The sequence below is a fragment of the Lissotriton vulgaris genome, unplaced genomic scaffold, assembly GCF_964263255.1.
Source record: "Lissotriton vulgaris unplaced genomic scaffold, aLisVul1.2 SCAFFOLD_1262, whole genome shotgun sequence".
NCBI classification, from domain to species: Eukaryota; Metazoa; Chordata; class Amphibia; order Caudata; family Salamandridae; genus Lissotriton; species Lissotriton vulgaris.
Window position 1 is genome coordinate 569345 of NW_028244738.1, and position 20127 is coordinate 589471.

At 47.5% G+C, this 20127-nt stretch overlaps 1 protein-coding gene across 1 annotated transcript in view; it reads left to right on the top strand.

Annotated features, from left to right (window-relative positions):
- OSGIN1 (oxidative stress induced growth inhibitor 1) overlaps positions 1–20127 on the top strand; it is a 66864-nt gene that overhangs the window by 20649 nt on the left and 26088 nt on the right. Inside the window, exon 2 of the mRNA XM_086948893.1 lies at positions 10942–11044. Within this exon, the coding sequence (XP_086805019.1) occupies positions 10978–11044 (67 nt within the window). The 5' untranslated portion in view covers positions 10942–10977. The remainder of the gene's footprint in view (positions 1–10941; positions 11045–20127) is intronic.

A 20127-nucleotide genomic window follows, 5' to 3' on the forward strand; every position in this document is an offset into this window, starting at 1 on the left:
AATGTGGCGGGACTACTTGATTCGCCGCCGTTGTCGCCTTGGCGTTGGCCTTTGGCAAAGGCCGGATCGGGTGAGAGAGAGAGGTGGTCGGTGGCCGAGGCAAGACAGCCCCCTCTCTCCCCGCGGCCTGCAGGGCGGCAGAAGGGAGAAGACGGAGAGGTCCTTGTCATCCTTTTTGGACCGCCTGCCCAACATCGTCTCCTTCTGACCATGGGCAGGCGAGTCCCTCGTGCCTCCAGGCCTCGCCTTCCGGATGGGCGTAACCGCGGACCTGTTGCACTTCGGGAGCTTCCGGAATGGGGGTAGGTACCTATTGAGTTGTTTCTATTTCATGTGACCGTTATTTGGGCGGGGCGGGCAATGAGGCAGACATGTTGGGAACAGGAACAGGCAGTGAAGCCTAGCTACCTCGTGGCTATGTTCTGATATCGAATCTTTTCGCCATTTTACATTTCTTATTACGAACTACTTCTAATGTTTCTTATTTTTGGTGAAGTCAAAAGCTCATCAGGGGGTTACTGACTTAGCCTGATTTCCTTTTATTTTTCTTTCTCTTCCTTAGCGTGTTTCGAGCTAAAGCTTTTTGTTAGTAGGGAACGGTGATCACTTCATATTTTTATGTGTCCTTTTCACTAGGGGGGTACATCTGGACGGACCAGACGAGTCCCCTCCAATAAATGGTCCGGGGTGGAACGAGATTATCGATCAAAAGGGGAACATATATTCCTTCATTAGGGTATCATCCTGGACAGACCGAGCGATGTACTTCCACTTACTAGGGTAGCCTCCTGGACGGACCAGTCGGTCTATTTCTATTAAATGGCCCATGAGTAGAGAGCATATGTCCTCCATAAGAGTAGTCTCCTGGGCGGACCATGCGAGCTACCCCACAATAACCAACCAGTGGGGAGTGGGTAGGACTGACGAATTCACAAAGGGGCATAACCTACCCTTTTCTACTTGCAAAGACTAGATAGAATGTCCCTATTCCACGTTGTTTGCAGGCAGAAAATACCTCAAACGAAACAATGCCTGGAACAACAATGTCCAGGTTTTCAATCAATCAGTGGGGAGAAAAACAGGCATGACGGATTACAACGGGGACAAATGTCTAAATTACCTGCCCTTCGCTATCCAGAAAGGAAGACAGAATATTTCTACTCGTCTCAGTTTGTAGACAGGGAAGATCTCAAAGAGCAACCATCGACTATCAACCGACTTCAACAATTCTTAAAGAATAACATCGGTTATCAATCGACTTCAAACAGTGGGGAGAAAAGTAGGCATGACGGATCAATACCGGGGACAAAAGTCTGTATTACCTACCCTTCTCTATCTGCAAAGAGGGGCGACGTTCCTTTTCGCCGCTGTTTGAAAACAGAGAATGTCTCGTTCTCAGAAGAGAACCAATATGTCAAGTAGCCCTCAAAGCTAAATGAACCAATACCAACAATGCCAGTATACAAATACCGGTTTTCAATACAAACAATCAATCAATCAGGTGGACAGAGCCACCCTACCAATCAGGCGTAAAAACACCCTACCAATCAGGCGTAAAAACACCCTACTTAATCTTACCCGGACCGGACCATACGGACAGTTCTTCGACTCCTTCCTCCAGCGCCCGATCGTTCTCTTACTCCATGTGGCATTCCTGTGGGTTTCCAGTCAGGACAATAGGTCACTCAAGAGAGGTCCGTTCAGAATTGGTGAAGTTCTGTCGATCGGCAGCCGGGCGAGGGCCCTCTCAAGGCAGGCATACCCCGATCATTTAGATGTTCACTTCTTCGTCTGGATCTCTCTTACCGAACCCTATGTCACTGATGGACCCCGCGTTGGGACGCCAATTGTGGAAAGTGAGCCCATAATTCTAACGATGCCCAGGCTGCTGGCGCAAACCGCCTCTCAGTTCCCATTCTGAATAATTATCAAATAAAGAGACGGGCGCTGGGAGCAGGAATCAAGAACAGAGTTTATTTCTCATGAGGAGAGCATGTCATTTCGGACACGAAACACAGTGTCTTTCGGGAGGTGCTCTAACAAGTGAGCGTGAGACTCTGGTTTTTATACATTTGCAGGACATTTGATGATACAATCAGGTCAGTGTGTCGCAAAAGGAAAACATTCCTATAATCCTCGTGACGATCCTACTCCACATACGTTCACAATGGGGACCTTTGACCTGCTGATAAGAGGGGAGGGCAATCACGCAGCTGAGTGTTTTGGTAGGATGTACGCCTGATCATGGCCCAGGGGGGGTGGGGTGGCTAGGCATACAATAAGGGCAGTAAATGGTATCCCCTGGCTTAGGCGATGGCCTCGGACATGTGTGGTCAGCCGGACTCGGGGGTAGGGGTCATCAAAGGAGGGGTATTCATGTCTGCGTGGACAATCGAGCGCAGAGGGAAGGCTTGTCAACAGAGGGACATTCATGGAAGGGAAGGAGGTGCTGGTCAGGCGCGGCCGTGACCCTCAAAGACAGGGCTTTGCGTAAGAAGAGGGTTTATGACTTGTTCATGTGAGGAGAAGGAGGGGGGACGGGGTGCGTGCAGGACCAGAGCCGCGCTGAGAGGGAGAGAGAGAGTGAGATCTTACGACCTGTACATGGGGGAACAGGGGCAGCCAGATACAACTGGGGGGGGGGGGGGCCATGTCAGCTGAGGCGAAGGATGCTTCTTCGAGAGGGAAATGGAGAAGGCCTGGGTCAAGCAGGAGGGTTACCTTTCACATCAGGGTCGCGCAAAGGGAAAGGGTGTGGTGGTCTATACATGAGAGAGGGGGTGCAAGATACGCACAGGAGGGAGGCTAGGGATTCTAATGGGTAAAAAGGTCATGGTGCCTAGAATGGCTGTACATATGCATAGGGGTACGGGTTCTTACTGGCAGGGTGATATAGTCAATAATCTACAGTATCCATGGTGCTCACAAGGAGAGGAGTGGGAGAAGAAGGGGAATGAATGCTGTCTATGTACATCGAATTTGTCAGATTTCACAACACGTGTGTGTGTGTATCTGCCAGGTGATGAATCGTGCTTTTCACTTGTTCATATAATAGATTATGGCCATAATTGTGTAGCCTGGCCCAAGTGAGTGATATCACTTGTAGAGAGAGTCATTGTTGTCTTGTAAATCCTTCCTGGCTGCATAGCGCTGGTCTGAACCAAGCAAAGACAAGTAGGAGTCCCCCCCAACACTGCCTGCCTGTGCACAGCTCAAGCCAGCGAGGTGATGGGAGGACAAATCTCCACACGGACCAGCACCTTCATTTGTCTACCACTATTCTAAATAGGCTGTAGCTATTGTGGCACCAGTGTCATTGGTACCACAAAGTAACCTGATAACTGACGCCGTTGACTCCTAAGTGCACCTGCCAGATGACCATGGCTTTGGGTCATCACGTCATCATAGTCGCATCTCATTACAACCCTAGCAGCCGGCAGCTGTCCGGCCCCTTCAGGATGGCGTGGCCTCATCAAGGGTGGAATGCAGACCCCTGCAGCTTCCGCGATGCAGGGGGCCACCCCTGGTCAACCTGGCTTTGTTAAATATTTACGAGCCTGCCATGTGAGTGAAACTTTAATATTTCAGTAAATTTTGTCTAGAGGGGCACCATTTTGTGGCGCACTACGCCGCCCTCAACCATCAAGTACAGAAATCCGTAAAACTCAAGTCCATGACCAAACAAAGGTCTCGGTGTCTTTGAATGAGGTTTGAAATCTCACGCACGCCCTGCATTGTGTTCAGCAGAGCGGCCATTGTGTTGGAGGGACCCGCGTGACGCACGCTTCTTCTGTCGCCCGGCAGCTGGCTGTGCGCGCGCCATCAGCTGCTCCCTCCGAGCTACAGTGAAGGAGGCTCCTCCCTCCTCGGCCGCACCCATTCCCAGCTCCGGTTATGAGAAGGGGTTGGCATTACCCTAGAAGGGCAGCACGGTATGGTGTGCATGTTGCCACCGCCCACATCTGAAATCCAAGCCGGCATCCCTCGTAATGCCGGCTCCATTTCATACATGAAAAGTTTTAGGTAGCGTATGCCCTATGCAGTTCTGCCGGTGTCGCGTGCGCCACGCCCCCTCGAGACCATGGCCTCCTCCATGGTTAACGCTGCACGCATCGTTTTACGCGCGAAGTTACGCATTCTGCGTGCCATTCTCATCTATAACTAATCCAAGCCACCCCTGAAATAACAAAGCGCCCGAACTATCCCGTAAACTGAGATGGGGCCGGTAATGTTTGGCTTAGGCCCAAGTTCCCATTGTGCAGCTGTCGGTGTCACAAAAGCATCCTTGTTGCCTGTCACAAGAAGGACCGCAGGTTATGTAACGTGGTCATTTCGGAGAGGCGCTGAGTCATCTTAAAGGCGCCGCGAGGAAGCTTTACAGCGGTGTGAACGGGGCCCTCTTCATGGTCTCTTCATTTCGAAGGGTTGCCACATGCTCCAAAGCTCCAGTCCCAAGATTTCTTTGATAGCCCCAGGCTCGGCTGTTGGCATGGGCGTGCTGGGCCCAGGGCGCCACTTTTCAGACAGGCGTAAGGAGCTGTCTGTATTAAGTTCATGCACACAGCAGAGTCTTTGTCACTTGGCTCCAGTGCTGCAGGCGCTTTATTTAGCACCCCATCGGCCTGCTTATTTGCACTCCTATCAACTCTAACCCCTTATGGCGCACACTACTAACCCCCCTCCCAACAAACAATTTGGCCCCAGCGTGAGATGCGAATCTGTGCAAAATTCAGATGAGGGGATGCAGAGAGGTGTTCAGAGGACACTCACTGCTCTGATTAAATCAGCCAGGGATTGCCCTCTGAACACAAAAGGGGCTCCCCACAGTCTCATTGTATTCACCAGCAGGGAGGACGCCAATTGTATTTCTGCCCCAGGGAGTATCTAGACATAGGTCGACTCTGGATAGCCCAGTGCATTCTGGGTGGTGTAGGCTTGCTTTGCTTTAATTGAACGAGCATGTTTGATCATTTGCAAGTGAAAAGCCCAGGACTGGAAACAAGTTCCCTCCCCATAGCACATTTTTTTTCCAGTTTTATATAGCACGAACAAGATCTGAATGCATTGTGATTTGTTTATTTTGGTCACTCCTAAACCCCACTCGCCTTTGTGCACACAGAACCTCCCAAAAATACCAGTCACTGCGAACTCACCTGTAGAAAAGGTTGCTCTTCAGGCGTTGAACTTTGACCACCACACTATTTTCTCTCCCCTTCTCCCCCTAGCCCCCCACCCCCCCCCCCCCCCCACACACACACACGTTTTTAATGCCAATCACACTTCCCCCGCCATAAATAGCAAGGCATTCGACAACCCATACTCTGGGGGTGATGCAAGCACTATAGACATTCCGTCTTCACAGGGGCAGCACTGCTTCCGACAGGGGCGGATGGGTGAAACTGCAATGTGTTTCCATGTAAAGACGCAATAGAATGTCTTAAGATTCCATGTGCATCAATGCAAGAGCCAGGTCCCTTTTCAAAGACTCTCGCATTCTCGGTCCAGGTTGCAAAGTTTCCCTGTTGTGCATTGAAAGTTTCAGTGAAAACTGATGATTGAAGTTATTTGCCATTCTTTATAGGTCAGTTGTAAATCACATATAAACAAAGAGATTCTATCAAGAAAAAGTGCAAGTGTTTATTTTTAAGGGTTTTCATAAATATATTTTTGAAAGGGAGGTTGGCTCTTCATCGAACCAGTGGGATGAAGGCACTATGTGCTTTTAAAATACCCCTCACACACTAAGAGTCCCTTAGTGTCATGCTTCATCATGGGGGTCTTCCCGTCCCTCTACGGGGCGGGGCGTGCTGCGACCTACGAGCTGCGCGGGAGCACTATAATTTTGTGGTGAAAGACTATGTGTTTGTGCAGTGACAGTGGAGGTGGTGAGGTGTAGGGACCTAAAGATGTGATTAAAAAAGTTAAAAATTCCCTGGCTAGTGGAAAAAATAATTTTATTCGCTTCCCTGGCTGGGAATGTTAAAAAGGAATAGAAAACATTTATTTAATTTGGAAAGCTTTATATTGCGCGAACTTGGCCCTCAGAGCGCTTTACAAGTGAACCAAGGCAAACACAAATCAATAAACATAGTTTGTAGATATACTAGTCAGTCCACCTACAGCAGTAAACCAAAGACCGGCGAGTATATGTCTTCGTCACTATCGCATTGACAGCAAGGCTCACAGTATAGCACGTTACAGTGAACTCATAAGACATTTACATTACTGAAAGCCCCTTTTGGCCCCATACCCTCTGCTGTTTTCTCGAGACCTGCATTTTAATGTCTGAGGTCGCTCAACCAACTTTTAGACATTTACTAGAAACCAAAAAGCATTCTTCAAAAGACTTCCCTCAGCCCAAGCAGCGACACCCCCCTCTTTATTTACCCCTGTTTTAACAACACCTGCTGTTTGTTTTTTACATTACTGTTTGCAAAGCTGCGACCGGTGTTTTCAATGGAAATCCAGAGGTGCAGGTACTCACTACCCCAGAGTACCTGTACGCTGCTGAGAACAGAACGTGTATTTGTAAAGCACGTTCCCCCAGAAGGGCACCTTGACGCCGAGTAACAGATGTTTGTTACCCAACTCAAGGGTACTCATTTTATCGACTTCAGGAGGATTAAAGGCTGAGTGAACAGGCAGGGATTTGAACCTGTGACAATGAGGCCAATCACAGGCCCCTACAGGGGACGCATGAGCCCACTAAGCCTCTAGGCCCAGCTTTTCTGGTACTGGTACTCTCCTATTAAAAGAATTGCACAAGTGGTGGCAAGTGCTGCTACTGTCTGATTCAAAATTAAAAGCAGGTATTCACAAGCCCATGGAAAGCACGGATTGCAGCTACTTAGGCCATGTTTCTAGGGTCACTAGGTTAAAAAAGGAGCATTTACAATTTACTCAAGTAAGGTAGCTCATTGGCGTGTGCACATGCAATATTCACTTAACAGGGTATATCTTACTACAAAGTAATGTATAACCTAGGTGTAATAAATGTAGTGTATGAGCTTGATAAACATTAATGCTTTATCGCATAGGAGTCCATCAATCCCACATCACAGTTGCACCAACGCCCACATTCTCATGCTCTGAAAACGGTGCCTAAGGCCATCTACTGTCACTTTTAATTTAGGAAGATGCTAAACTCTCTTCTCTAATCGAATATAATCTAAAAAATATCATGGTCTGTGCATCAGACAACAGAGGCTTCATGTCATAATGATTCCTCTTTTAGTCTTTTTTAATTCCCAACTGTTTAAGCCAAACTTATTGAACTTTTAGGTTTTAGTTCTTAATGATGTTAACTTCACCGTCAAAGTCAGTACTTAAGGACATAATGATGTTTTTAACTTTATTGTTAAAGTTGAGCACTTACACTGAACCTCTGTCTTTGTATACTGTTGCATAGGTTTTTTAAGAAATCACGCAATGAAGTAAAGCAAACTTTTTGTCACTTTTAATAAAATCTAAGGTAGCACCTGGTAAAACCATACATATTGCTTTGATGGCCTTTAAACATCAGTTCTGCATTCCAACACCCAACACTACCAGTAAAACAGAACCCACTAATGGTGCCAACATCACACTTTAATATAACCAAGATGGGGGCAAAGGACTTGCTATGAACCTCTTCCTTCAAATAGCACTTCACACATTCAGAGCGCGCCCCACCCTTGTGCAAAAGAGGAGGAGATCACATAACATTGGCTGCATTTTTAACCTGTTCTCTGCACAGCTCTGACACAGAGGGCAGTAATTTCCTCTTTGTCAGTGTTGTAACTTGAAGAGTAGAAGTGCAGGTACTCGCTATCCCAGAGTACCTATTTGCTACTGAGAAGTGCCATTACGCTCCCATTAGAAGTATTAGAAGTATTGCACCAGTACTGAGAAGTGCTGGTTCTCTGTACCTAACAGGACATGCCCATTAGAAGCTCTGCTATTCGTCTTTTCGAGGTATGCTGATTGCAGCCCATACACTAACTTGGATACATTTCCAGTCGGTATATGTGCAGTAAACCATAAAAAGAAATATACAGACCCCGTCTGCATTGGGGCAGCACAAATCATGGCATCCTAATATGGCCCAAGGACCCATATTAAAAATAGGACTTCTTGCTTGGTCTGAGCTGCAGCACATCTTCAACTGGGCTCAAAGAAGCATGTTGTGTACGATCACTTGCATATTGAGCAAATATAGTGTGTGCCTTGTATGTTCAGGCGCATCCATAATCCGAGCTACTTTACCACCGCAAGACTGATTCTTGACACCTTCGAGAGCGACTCATCAGTGCATACACACCGATATCCCAGGTACCAGTATGAATGCACATTCCAGACAGCCCTCAAGGGTTAAGAAGCCACACAATTTACAGAGGTGCACTATATGAATAATGGTAACACACACACCATACCTTTAAAACTATGAAATTCGAAATCCATGCTAGGCCTCCGAGAAGTAATAAGTAAGTGCGTGGCTATTTTAATCCATTTTAGGCCGGCGTTACCCTAGGCCTTTTGATAATGTTAAAAGAAGAGCAAACATGTCGTAAAAAGGTCCTCCACACGCACTGTGAGATGCTCTCGTGAGATAAATATTTAATAATGACCTAAGGCAAGAATGTTAGAGTTTTCCAGTTTTGCACCTCTCCTAGAGGTCACTTGGCGTAAGCTCTATCTTGTCATAAATGCACCCTACCCCTTGCTCCTGCTTCAACATTGACTTTGGAGCAGACCAAGCATGTCCTTAAGTAAACACTGTTTCACTATTCCTCGCGTCAGTAAGTTATTGTAATGCTGCTTCCACAATCTTTACGGCATAAGGCTTGGCTGTAAAACTAACCATCCAGATCCACCACTAAAGCATATCAGCTCTCATTGGCTGCAACAGATATATTTTTTTCTGAAATGTTGTGGGCCAAATAACACTTTTCAGAAATCAGACCTCTTGATAATCATAGCACTGCACTTCTTCACGGCATTCTTGTTGGATTTAAAATAATCTTCTGCTGTTTTTCTTTGACCCATTATTTTTCAGGTGATCCCATCAACTGCTAGGCTGTTGGATTGGCAATAATCTGAAAAGCTGGTCTAAGAAACTTTGTGAATTTGTGCTTGTGAACCCCGCCTTTTCCATAACTCGTTAACTTGTCTGGATAGTGCTAGATTTGAGGAACTGCGTCCAATGAAAGAGTTGGACCATGCTGGGGCACCTGCACAACCCTTAACTCTTCAATTCAGCTAAAATTGAATCCTTTTCTCACCACACTGCCCTTAGCAGTGTTCAGATGTTGATCACTGAGTAGAGGCTGCAAGCTGTGGCTAAAGCTTCTAGTCGAATGTTTTGGAAGCTCCACAGTTTTGACCTAATTTTAATTCAGTGGATAATGTAGTTTTCAATATGGCCAGAAATATGTCTTCTCCTTGCCTCACATGCTACTTCCAAAGTCTTTGACTGAGACACCTGTCTCAACTGACCAGGGAAAAGCTTATTTTCTCTCCCAAGCAGCCTGACCACAGAATGAATTAAGTTAATGGTGCAACATGATCCTGGTTCACTCATCTTACCTTTCTTGTAAGTTGACACACCTGCATCGAAATTCGCAGTACAGTTGCACTTGAGCCGTCGAGTTAAAAATAGAAGTAGATATTGGAGGTCGCAACTGAGGCTCTGCTCTAAATAAGCCTCACCCTATACGTTCATGGTGGAATGTCTTAAGGCTTCGCTGCACCTTCGAGGCTAGGTGAACCACATTTGGTTTGCTAGCATTTGTATCTGATGAAGTGGTCTTCTAGAAACTAACCTTGCTGCGCATATTATCCCACCTAAGCACCACGCCTAAATTAGATGTTACTTGCTCTGGCAGTTGCCATGGTTTTTACTCTTCTGATGAATTCTTGGTGAACATTGTATCACTTTATATATCAGTTAAATATGGATTATCTTCCTTGATTTAGTGAGGCCAGTTTGGCATATAAAAAGTACCATAAATTTGGCATTCGGGTAAGTAACCCTTGCTGCACGTTTGCTTTTTAATACTAATATCGATAATAGGTCCATATCCATGATTTTCAATTAATAAAAGCCTCTTGTTCCTTTAGAAGTGTACGTTCAATAAGGTTACCCTACTGCTTCCATTTTTAACATTACTAATTTGCTCATGATGTGTAATTGATTGGGAACCAACAAGTGAACATGTCAGTCTTATGCTGTCCTCAATGTGACTGACCCAAAGATTCAAGAAACTTTAGGAATGCTCATTCGTACACTCTGCACACTGGCTACCATTGAAAATACTGTCAGACCTGCCAACTCTCATCACACAGCCGTGTTGCCCATGATTACACCACTCATCGCATGGCAATCCACTGGCCATCCATTAACACATGAGCTGGAAGCACATGCCTCGCTCGGGGTGAATGGTCTGCAGAGCTGGGCTCCATTTAACCCCTTCCAAGCGTGTGGGAGGCTGCTCTGGGTGATGTCTTTGTTGTTGTGGGGGAGGGCAGGTGTGATCTGTAGGCAGTGCAGGAGGTCCACAGCCTAAGACTTTATACCCTGACCCCATCTTCCTGCAGGCTCACAAAATGAAAGTTATTTTATGGTTGGCAGGTCTATATCCTTTCAATGTCTTTTAGCTCACTGGTGGTACAATCTGTCAATCTTGAAGTCAAAACATCATAGATAAAAACTATTTGTAGGTACTCTCAAGCTGCTCCCCCGGTGTGACCCCTTTGCTGTATAGTTGTCTTCGTGGAAAAGTATGCAAGTGAAGTTCCTCCAATAAATATATTGGTTGGCATATAAATTAAGGAACGGCGCGTGTTAAAGCAGTGTCATTGTATTGTTTGTTTGATAGAACACTTACTGTAGTATTTACTTGTAGCACGGAATACTTTCTCCGGCTGAACATTATAAGTGATTGTGTCATTTTGTCTTTGCAGAACTGTACATAGGCTGACAACTCCTCTGGAATCAGCATGTGGTCATCTGTCCAGGAGTACCCAGCATTTAGTGAATACAAGCCACTTCCTGTCGTTATAATAGGTAAGCCTTTTTTCTGAAAAGTGACCTGAAGTTCTGGAAGTCACTTATTTTTTACAAATATCACACCAACCTTTCCTCTGTAGAAACTTTGCAAAAAGATGATACTTGTGGTAAACCTCGATATCGTAAATAATTGGCAACATCCGCTTTCTTTTGTAAGTGACAACCTCCAACAATAGCAGGGGGTGTTGTGACTAAAAAACAAATAATGACAAAAGATTAAGAAAATGGGAGATACCCTTCATGAGTAGATTAAGTTTATAAAGGTGATAATAACATATCGCACCATGTAAAGGAGCAGTAAGTTAGCGAACAGCACCAAGAAGGCAGACTGAACAGCATCCAGCCGCTAGCACAAGTCTATCCATTTTCACTTTAGCTCTGTTGCACTTGTTTAAAGAAAACAATAATATGCCCTTGCTCTCACAGTGACAAATCAATATTCATCCCGTATTTAATGTTCCAAAATTGAAATTTGTGAGAACAAGTTTGTTACTATCGTGGGACCTGACAGGCGGGATTTCAACATCGACTTCTTTTGGCGTCTTAACTAGATTGAGAGTACAAGTGAGATCCTTATCCCGAAAAGCATGACCAAAGAATGTTATCAGCCGTCGATCTTAATCCACATTCCGCTTTACAGGTATAATGAGCTACCTTGTTGCAAAGAGCAATGGACAGGTTTAAAGACTAAAGTTGGAGGTACAGCCTCTGTATCACCCATAGGATCTGCAGACAGGTGGAAACCTCAACTATAGAGCAAACACAGGGTCACCAGCCAGCTTAACGGCTTGTTACGTTGAGTGTTTGTCGCTGACATAGGTGATGATCAGCAGTTGGAATTCAGTAGTTGACTCAGCCTTTCACACTTTTGAGGTTCATAAATCTTCTAATTTTAAAATGAGTAATGGTAATACTCAGGGCTCGAGTCGGGTTACCACTCGGGTGGATGGCGTCCCCCCACTTATTTTACCGGGTGGAGGCCGGCACCCCACTTATTTTACCAGGTGGATGCAGGCCCCCCTGCCAAACAGCTGGACTTCACTATTTGCCTCTCTGGGACTAGATTAGAGCTCACAGGACGCTGCACGCGTGCAGGCTTCGTAGATGCAATCGCATCTAAGGGGTGAGCGAGGGGAGGCAATGAGCCCGATGGTGCAAGCCACCTTTTGTGACGTCACTTCATGTTGTGACTTCACTTCTGGTGACAGCGTCCCCCCCCCCCACTTCTTTTTTTACGACTTGTGCCCTGGTAATACTTGATATTTACAACTACGTTAACTAGATTTTGAAAACCACAAACCAGGACATCTCGTGAACATGGAAGTAGGACTACAAATCCGAATCAACTGAAGGGCATAAATTAATTTGTCATCACCAAAGATGAAAACATAGACCATAATGTGCTCTGGGAAATTGACGACACCTTTCGCACATATTATTGTCTGTTAACTAAATTGCTTACTGCTGTGTTTTGCACTGAAAGCAACCACGAAGAGATGATGGATGGAGTGCTGAAACTTTTCAGACATGCACCCCCAGTCACAGATCTGGGTTGAATCCATCATCGTTCTTTAGCTCACTTCGCCACCCCAGTTCAGTCCCAGCCATATGCAAATCAGTCTTGACCCTGTGCCTCATGGGAATAGCCCAGCCCGAACTGCCAAGCCATGTCTTCCCTGAACCGGAAACAAGCATCCTGGGACTGGTTTCGGGGTAACGCCCCTCGTCAGCCAGGCTAGCTTGAATCCAGTGGCAAGGTGAGCAAGGGACCCACGTCCGGGCATACACAGCCAACTTAGGGCGAACAAAGCAAACAGGGAAGGCATGGCTTGGCAGTTCGGGCTGGACTGTTCCCATGAGGCACAGGGCCAAGACTGGTTTGCATATAACTGTGTCTGAACTGGGGTAGCATAGTGAGCTAAAGAATGATGATGGATTCAACCCGGATCTGTGACTGGGAGTAAGTGTCTAAAAAGTTTCAGCGCTCCGTCCATCATCTCTTTGTGTTTGCTTTTCCACTGAAACACATTAAAACTTTCTTCCCTGTCTGTTCCATAGACCGTCCCTAAGTACCGAAACCTGCTAAATTCACTGAAATTTGCTGGGCCCAACAGGGAAAATGCAGAATTGTCCTGGCAATTCCATGACTCCTGGTTACATTATTTACAGCTCTTCGAAATGTCAGACGTGTGAGGTGAAGCGCTATATACAGTGCTTTAAATGGGCTGGTATGTCCGGTACAGAGTACCAGCACTTTTTAGGGCTCGCCTGCTGTGCACATGTGCACAGCTGGAAGCTCTATGGGGGCTTATCCAGTCTTTATCCACCACTGGCGATTCCACTGGCGATTTCTTTGAGTGCATGTGCTTTTTAGGTCATTGCGCAAGCGCAAGCCCTAAAAAGCGCGTGCACAATGCCACCAGCCGCCTGCCTGCCTGCCTCGCATTACCACATCAAAGGCAGCCCTCCCAGCGCATTTCTCACCCGCTAATTATTCACGGCCGGCCGGCCGTACTTTCAGTTTCACGGCCGGAGGCCGTGTCTCCTTTTAAAACGTGTTTAACTTGTTTATAGCTCTTGCTATGTTAGCCCCGTCTGTTTCTAAGCACTCCTAATGTGTCCAGTACAAGATTACAGGTTTATGGAGATTGGGAGGCCAAACATTCTATTTGATTGCAGTTCAACAATCAAGTTGCTTAATTTGTGCATTTGATTTGCCAGAAGTAGAAATAGCAAGCAGAGAAGGGTTTCCCCGGGGTGCGTGCGGTAGAGGTATGCTAATCTGACACAACATAACACAGTATTGTCAAAGCACTCTTATAGAAACTAGGGGCTTCATTTAGAGGGCAGAATTGAATGACAACCTCAGAATAACTCGTAGATGCTCGGCTCGCCCTACGAGAAGCTTACATCTTCTCACACCTGACTCGACACTGCTGACACTAATACAGTCGTCTGACACGCCATGATGGAACATGCTTTCTGGCTACATGCTTCAAATCAGATCATGGCAAGTGTGCGTCGAATGCGCACACTTTTCCTTTTCTATACTTTCTCATGTGCATCAAAATACATTACGTATTTCGGCACAGGGCATTCACTCGGTAGTGCAACATTTCACCTGCACTCAAAGTATTTTTTTACCCCTTCTCTCTAACTGATATTGCAGGCACAGAAACATATATATTCATTGCCTCGAGGTCACTGCTGAGACATTTTTACACATACGTGAATCAAATAATTAAAAACGTGCACCACTGTGACCCTGCCACGTCATTCCCACCATTTCACGCAAAAGTTTGAACACTGGCAACAGTTACAGCTAAACGTCATCAACAAACCTGCTATTATGAATTTTGCACCAGCCCTGAAAGGCAGTAATTAAAAGGGAACCACTGGTGTACTCACAATCACAACGATGGAGATCCCCTCGTTCACAATCCAGTTGCTCATGACTGCTGCCACCGTCTGTCTGGTCTGCCCGCACTGCCCGGCTCCTCTCTGCAGCTGCAGTTCTTAAGACTCACGAGGAAGTGAAAATGGGTCCCCCGCTGTTGCAGATTTCCCCTTTTCCTCAACACGAAATCTTTGCGTTGCTTTTAATCCTTTTCTGAAACCAGGGTGTCGTGCTTGATTGCCCCAAAGTACCACGCGCGCCTCATTGCTGTATGTCTGTAGGTAATATTGCACCCCCCCCCAATCTGTGTGGGATTCCTCATGTGTGTAATGTGGTGCTTCTGTGTGTGTGGTGTGTTTGTGAAGTCTGTTAGGGGTTTGTGCGGTGAAAGAAATACACGAAAGGAAGGAGGCAGCTTCCCACACCTGATGACTGGCACATTAAAGAAGAAGGCAACTCCTCGCAGTGATCATGGAGAGGCACACTAAAGTAGGCAGCTTATCACAGTGATCACTGACAGACACATTAAGGATGGAGGCACAAAAGCAGCGCACTCAATGAAGGGCATTAAGACATTCAATCTTGAATGGAGGCTTTACAGTCAAAACGCTAATGTAGAATAAGGTAACGCAATATGTCATTACCAAAGTAATCAAAAATACATTCATTACAGGTACTAATTTAACAGACAAATAAGGACTAGCAGCATTTCTACATTCGACCCTCCGAATACATGCCAAGTCCACACTGTGGATCGGTAATATTTTCTAAATATAATAAAACACCGTTAACTACACAGCACATGGAGTTCATTTAGTAACTGTAAAACGGACCGTATGTATGTAGCAAGATGACAAATTCTATATAACTCCTCTGGAACCACTTAATTTACAGGCTAAAAGGGAGCAAACCATGCAGTAGGTGAAACGGAACTCTATCCAGTGATGGTGCAGAAAACGCAAGGCACTCAGGACCCAAACATGCCCAGGGAGGTGACAATTTACTACAGCCCTTTAAAAATCCCTCCAACCGATATGGCTTCATTGACAGAAGCTGGAAGGCCAGTAAGTGGTCAAGTTTAGCAATAAAAGCAACTCATGGGAACACAATTAAATCAAAATACGTTTGGGGGAAGCTCAAAATGGAGATCTGAAACTACATGCAGGGGGGTGGTGCTTGAGGAAACCAGGACTGGTTGAGTTAGCAGTAAACAATATATTCGAAATATCACTGTGGCAGCTACCATGAATCCTGACATTTATTTAGCTTTGTGCAAGCCATCTGTTACCAGAGAGGCCCAAAAGACTCTGTGCGGACCATAGAGGTGTGCACTTTGCTTAATAGTTATATCTTAAGCTACACAGCTACAGAGAGGGGTACAGAAAACCAGTGTCTAAGATTAAGGAATGCATGCAGGCTCCCTATGAGGACAGACTGCTACAACCAGCACATTTGGTAGTTTCATAATTATCTCCAACGTTACACAGACTGCAGCACCGATGCACCCAACACACAGCTCCACTGATGCACCCACCATCCAGCTCCACCGATGCACCCACCACACAGCTCCACCGATGCAGCCACCACACAGCTTCACCGATGCACCCCCCACACAGCTCCACCGATGCAGCCACCACACAGCTCCACCGACACATCTCCACCGATGCACCCACCACCCAGCTCCACCGATGCACCCACCACACAGCTCCACTGATGCAACCACCACACAGCTCTACCAACACAGCTCCACTGATGCACCCACCACAGAGCTCCACAGATGACCCCACCACAAAGCTCCACTGATGCACCCACCACACAGCTCCACCGAGGCACCCACCACACAGCTCCACCGAGGCACTTACCACACAGCTCCACCGATGCACCCCCCACACAGCTCCACCGAGGCACCCACCACACAGCTCCACCGAGGCACCCACCACACAGCTCAACAGATGCACCCACCACACAGCTCAACAGATGCACCCACCACACAGCTCCACAGAGGCACCCACCACACAGCAAGTGGTCAAGTTTAGCAATAAAAGCAACTCATGGGAACACAATTAAATCAAAATACGTTTGGGGGAAGCTCAAAATGGAGATCTGAAACCACATGCAGGGGGGTGGTGCTTGAGGAAACCAGGACTGGTTGAGTTAGCAGTAAACAATATATTAGAAATATCACTGTGGCAGCTACCAGGAATCCTGACATTTATTTAGCTTTGTGCAAGCCATCTGTTACCAGAGAGGCCCAAAAGACTCTGTGCGGACCATAGAGGTGTGCGCTTTGCTTAATAGTTATATCTTAAGCTACACAGCTACAGAGAGGGGTACAGAAAACCAGTGTCTAAGATTAAGGAATGCATGCAGGCTCCCTATGAGGACAGACTGCTACAACCAGCACATGTGGTAGTTTCATAATTATCTCCAACGTTACACAGACTGCAGCACCGATGCACCCAACACACAGCTCCACTGATGCACCCACCATCCAGCTCCACCGATGCACCCACCACACAGCTCCACCGATGCAGCCACCACACAGCTTCACCGATGCACCCCCCACACAGCTCCACCGATGCAGCCACCACACAGCTCCACCGACACATCTCCACCGATGCACCCACCACCCAGCTCCACCGATGCACCCACCACACAGCTCCACTGATGCAACCACCACACAGCTCTACCAACACAGCTCCACTGATGCACCCACCACAGAGCTCCACAGATGACCCCACCACAAAGCTCCACTGATGCACCCACCACACAGCTCCACCGAGGCACCCACCACACAGCTCCACCGAGGCACTTACCACACAGCTCCACCGATGCACCCCCCACACAGCTCCACCGAGGCACCCACCACACAGCTCCACCGAGGCACCCACCACACAGCTCAACAGATGCACCCACCACACAGCTCAACAGATGCACCCACCACACAGCTCCACAGAGGCACCCACCACACAGCAAGTGGTCAAGTTTAGCAATAAAAGCAACTCATGGGAACACAATTAAATCAAAATACGTTTGGGGGAAGCTCAAAATGGAGATCTGAAACCACATGCAGGGGGGTGGTGCTTGAGGAAACCAGGACTGGTTGAGTTAGCAGTAAACAATATATTAGAAATATCACTGTGGCAGCTACCAGGAATCCTGACATTTATTTAGCTTTGTGCAAGCCATCTGTTACCAGAGAGGCCCAAAAGACTCTGTGCGGACCATAGAGGTGTGCGCTTTGCTTAATAGTTATATCTTAAGCTACACAGCTACAGAGAGGGGTACAGAAAACCAGTGTCTAAGATTAAGGAATGCATGCAGGCTCCCTATGAGGACAGACTGCTACAACCAGCACATGTGGTAGTTTCATAATTATCTCCAACGTTACACAGACTGCAGCACCGATGCACCCAACACACAGCTCCACTGATGCACCCACCATCCAGCTCCACCGATGCACCCACCACACAGCTCCACCAACACAGCTCCACCGATGCACCCACCACACAGCTCCACTGATGCAACCACCACACAGCTCCATCGACACAGCTCCACCGATGCACCCACCACACAGCTCCACTGATGCAACCACCACACAGCTCTACCAACACAGCTCCACTGATGCACCCACCACAGAGCTCCACAGATGACCCCACCACAAAGCTCCACTGATGCACCCACCACACAGCTCCACCGAGGCACCCACCACACAGCTCCACCGATGCACCCCCCACACAGCTCCACCGATGCACCCCCCACACAGCTCCACCGAGGCACCCACCACACAGCTCCACCGAGGCACCCACCACACAGCTCAACAGATGCACCCACCACACAGCTCAACAGATGCATCCACCACACAGCTCCACAGAGGCACCCACCACACAGCAAGTGGTCAAGTTTAGCAATAAAAGCAACTCATGGGAACACAATTAAATCAAAATACGTTTGGGGGAAGCTCAAAATGGAGATCTGAAACCACATGCAGGGGGGTGGTGCTTGAGGAAACCAGGACTGGTTGAGTTAGCAGTAAACAATATATTAGAAATATCACTGTGGCAGCTACCAGGAATCCTGACATTTATTTAGCTTTGTGCAAGCCATCTGTTACCAGAGAGGCCCAAAAGACTCTGTGCGGACCATAGAGGTGTGCGCTTTGCTTAATAGTTATATCTTAAGTTACACAGCTACAGAGAGGGGTACAGAAAACCAGTGTCTAAGATTAAGGAATGCATGCAGGCTCCCTATGAGGACAGACTGCTACAACCAGCACATGTGGTAGTTTCATAATTATCTCCAATGTTACACAGACTGCAGCACCGATGCACCCAACACACAGCTCCACTGATGCACCCACCATCCAGCTCCACCGATGCACCCACCACATAGCTCCACCAACACAGCTCCACCGATGCACCACCACACAGCTCCACTGATGCACCCACCACAGAGCTCCACAGATGACCCCACCACAAAGCTCCACTGATGCACCCACCACACAGCTCCACCGAGGCACCCACCACACCGCTCCACCGAGGCACTTACCACACAGCTCCACCGAGGCACTTACCACACAGCTCCACCGAGGCACTTACCACACAGCTCCACCGAGGCACCCACCACACAGCTCAACAGATGCACCCACCACACAGCTCCACAGAGGCACCCACCACACAGCAAGGGGTCAAGTTTAGCAATAAAAGCAACTCATGGGAACACAATTAAATCAAAATACGTTTGGGGGAAGCTCAAAATAGAGATCTGAAACCACATGCAGGGGGGTGGTGCTTGAGGAAACCAGGACTGGTTGAGTTAGCAGTAAACAATATATTAGAAATATCACTGTGGCAGCTACCAAGAATCCTGACATTTATTTAGCTTTGTGCAAGCCATCTGTTACCAGAGAGGCCCAAAAGACTCTGTGCGGACCATAGAGGTGTGCGCTTTGCTTAATAGTTATATCTTAAGTTACACAGCTACAGAGAGGGGTACAGAAAACCAGTGTCTAAGATTAAGGAATGCATGCAGGCTCCCTATGAGGACAGACTGCTACAACCAGCACATGTGGTAGTTTCATAATTATCTCCAATGTTACACAGACTGCAGCACCGATGCACCCAACACACAGCTCCACTGATGCACCCACCATCCAGCTCCACCGATGCACCCACCACACAGCTCCACCAACACAGCTCCACCGATGCACCCACCACACAGCTCCACTGATGCAACCACCACACAGCTCCATCGACACAGCTCCACCGATGCACCCACCACACAGCTCCACTGATGCAACCACCACACAGCTCTACCAACACAGCTCCACCAATGCACCCACCACAGAGCTCCACAGATGACCCCACCACAAAGCTCCACTGATGCACCCACCACACAGCTCCACCGAGGCACCCACCACACAGCTCCACCGAGGCACTTACCACACAGCTCCACCGATGCACCCACCACACAGCTCCACCGCGGCACCCACCACACAGCTCCACCGAGGCACCCACCACACAGCTCCACCGAGGCACCCACCACACAGCTCCACCGAGGCACCCACCACACAGCTCAACAGATGCACCCACCACACAGCTCAACAGATGCATCCACCACACAGCTCCACAGAGGCACCCACCACACAGCAAGTGGTCAAGTTTAGCAATAAAAGCAACTCATG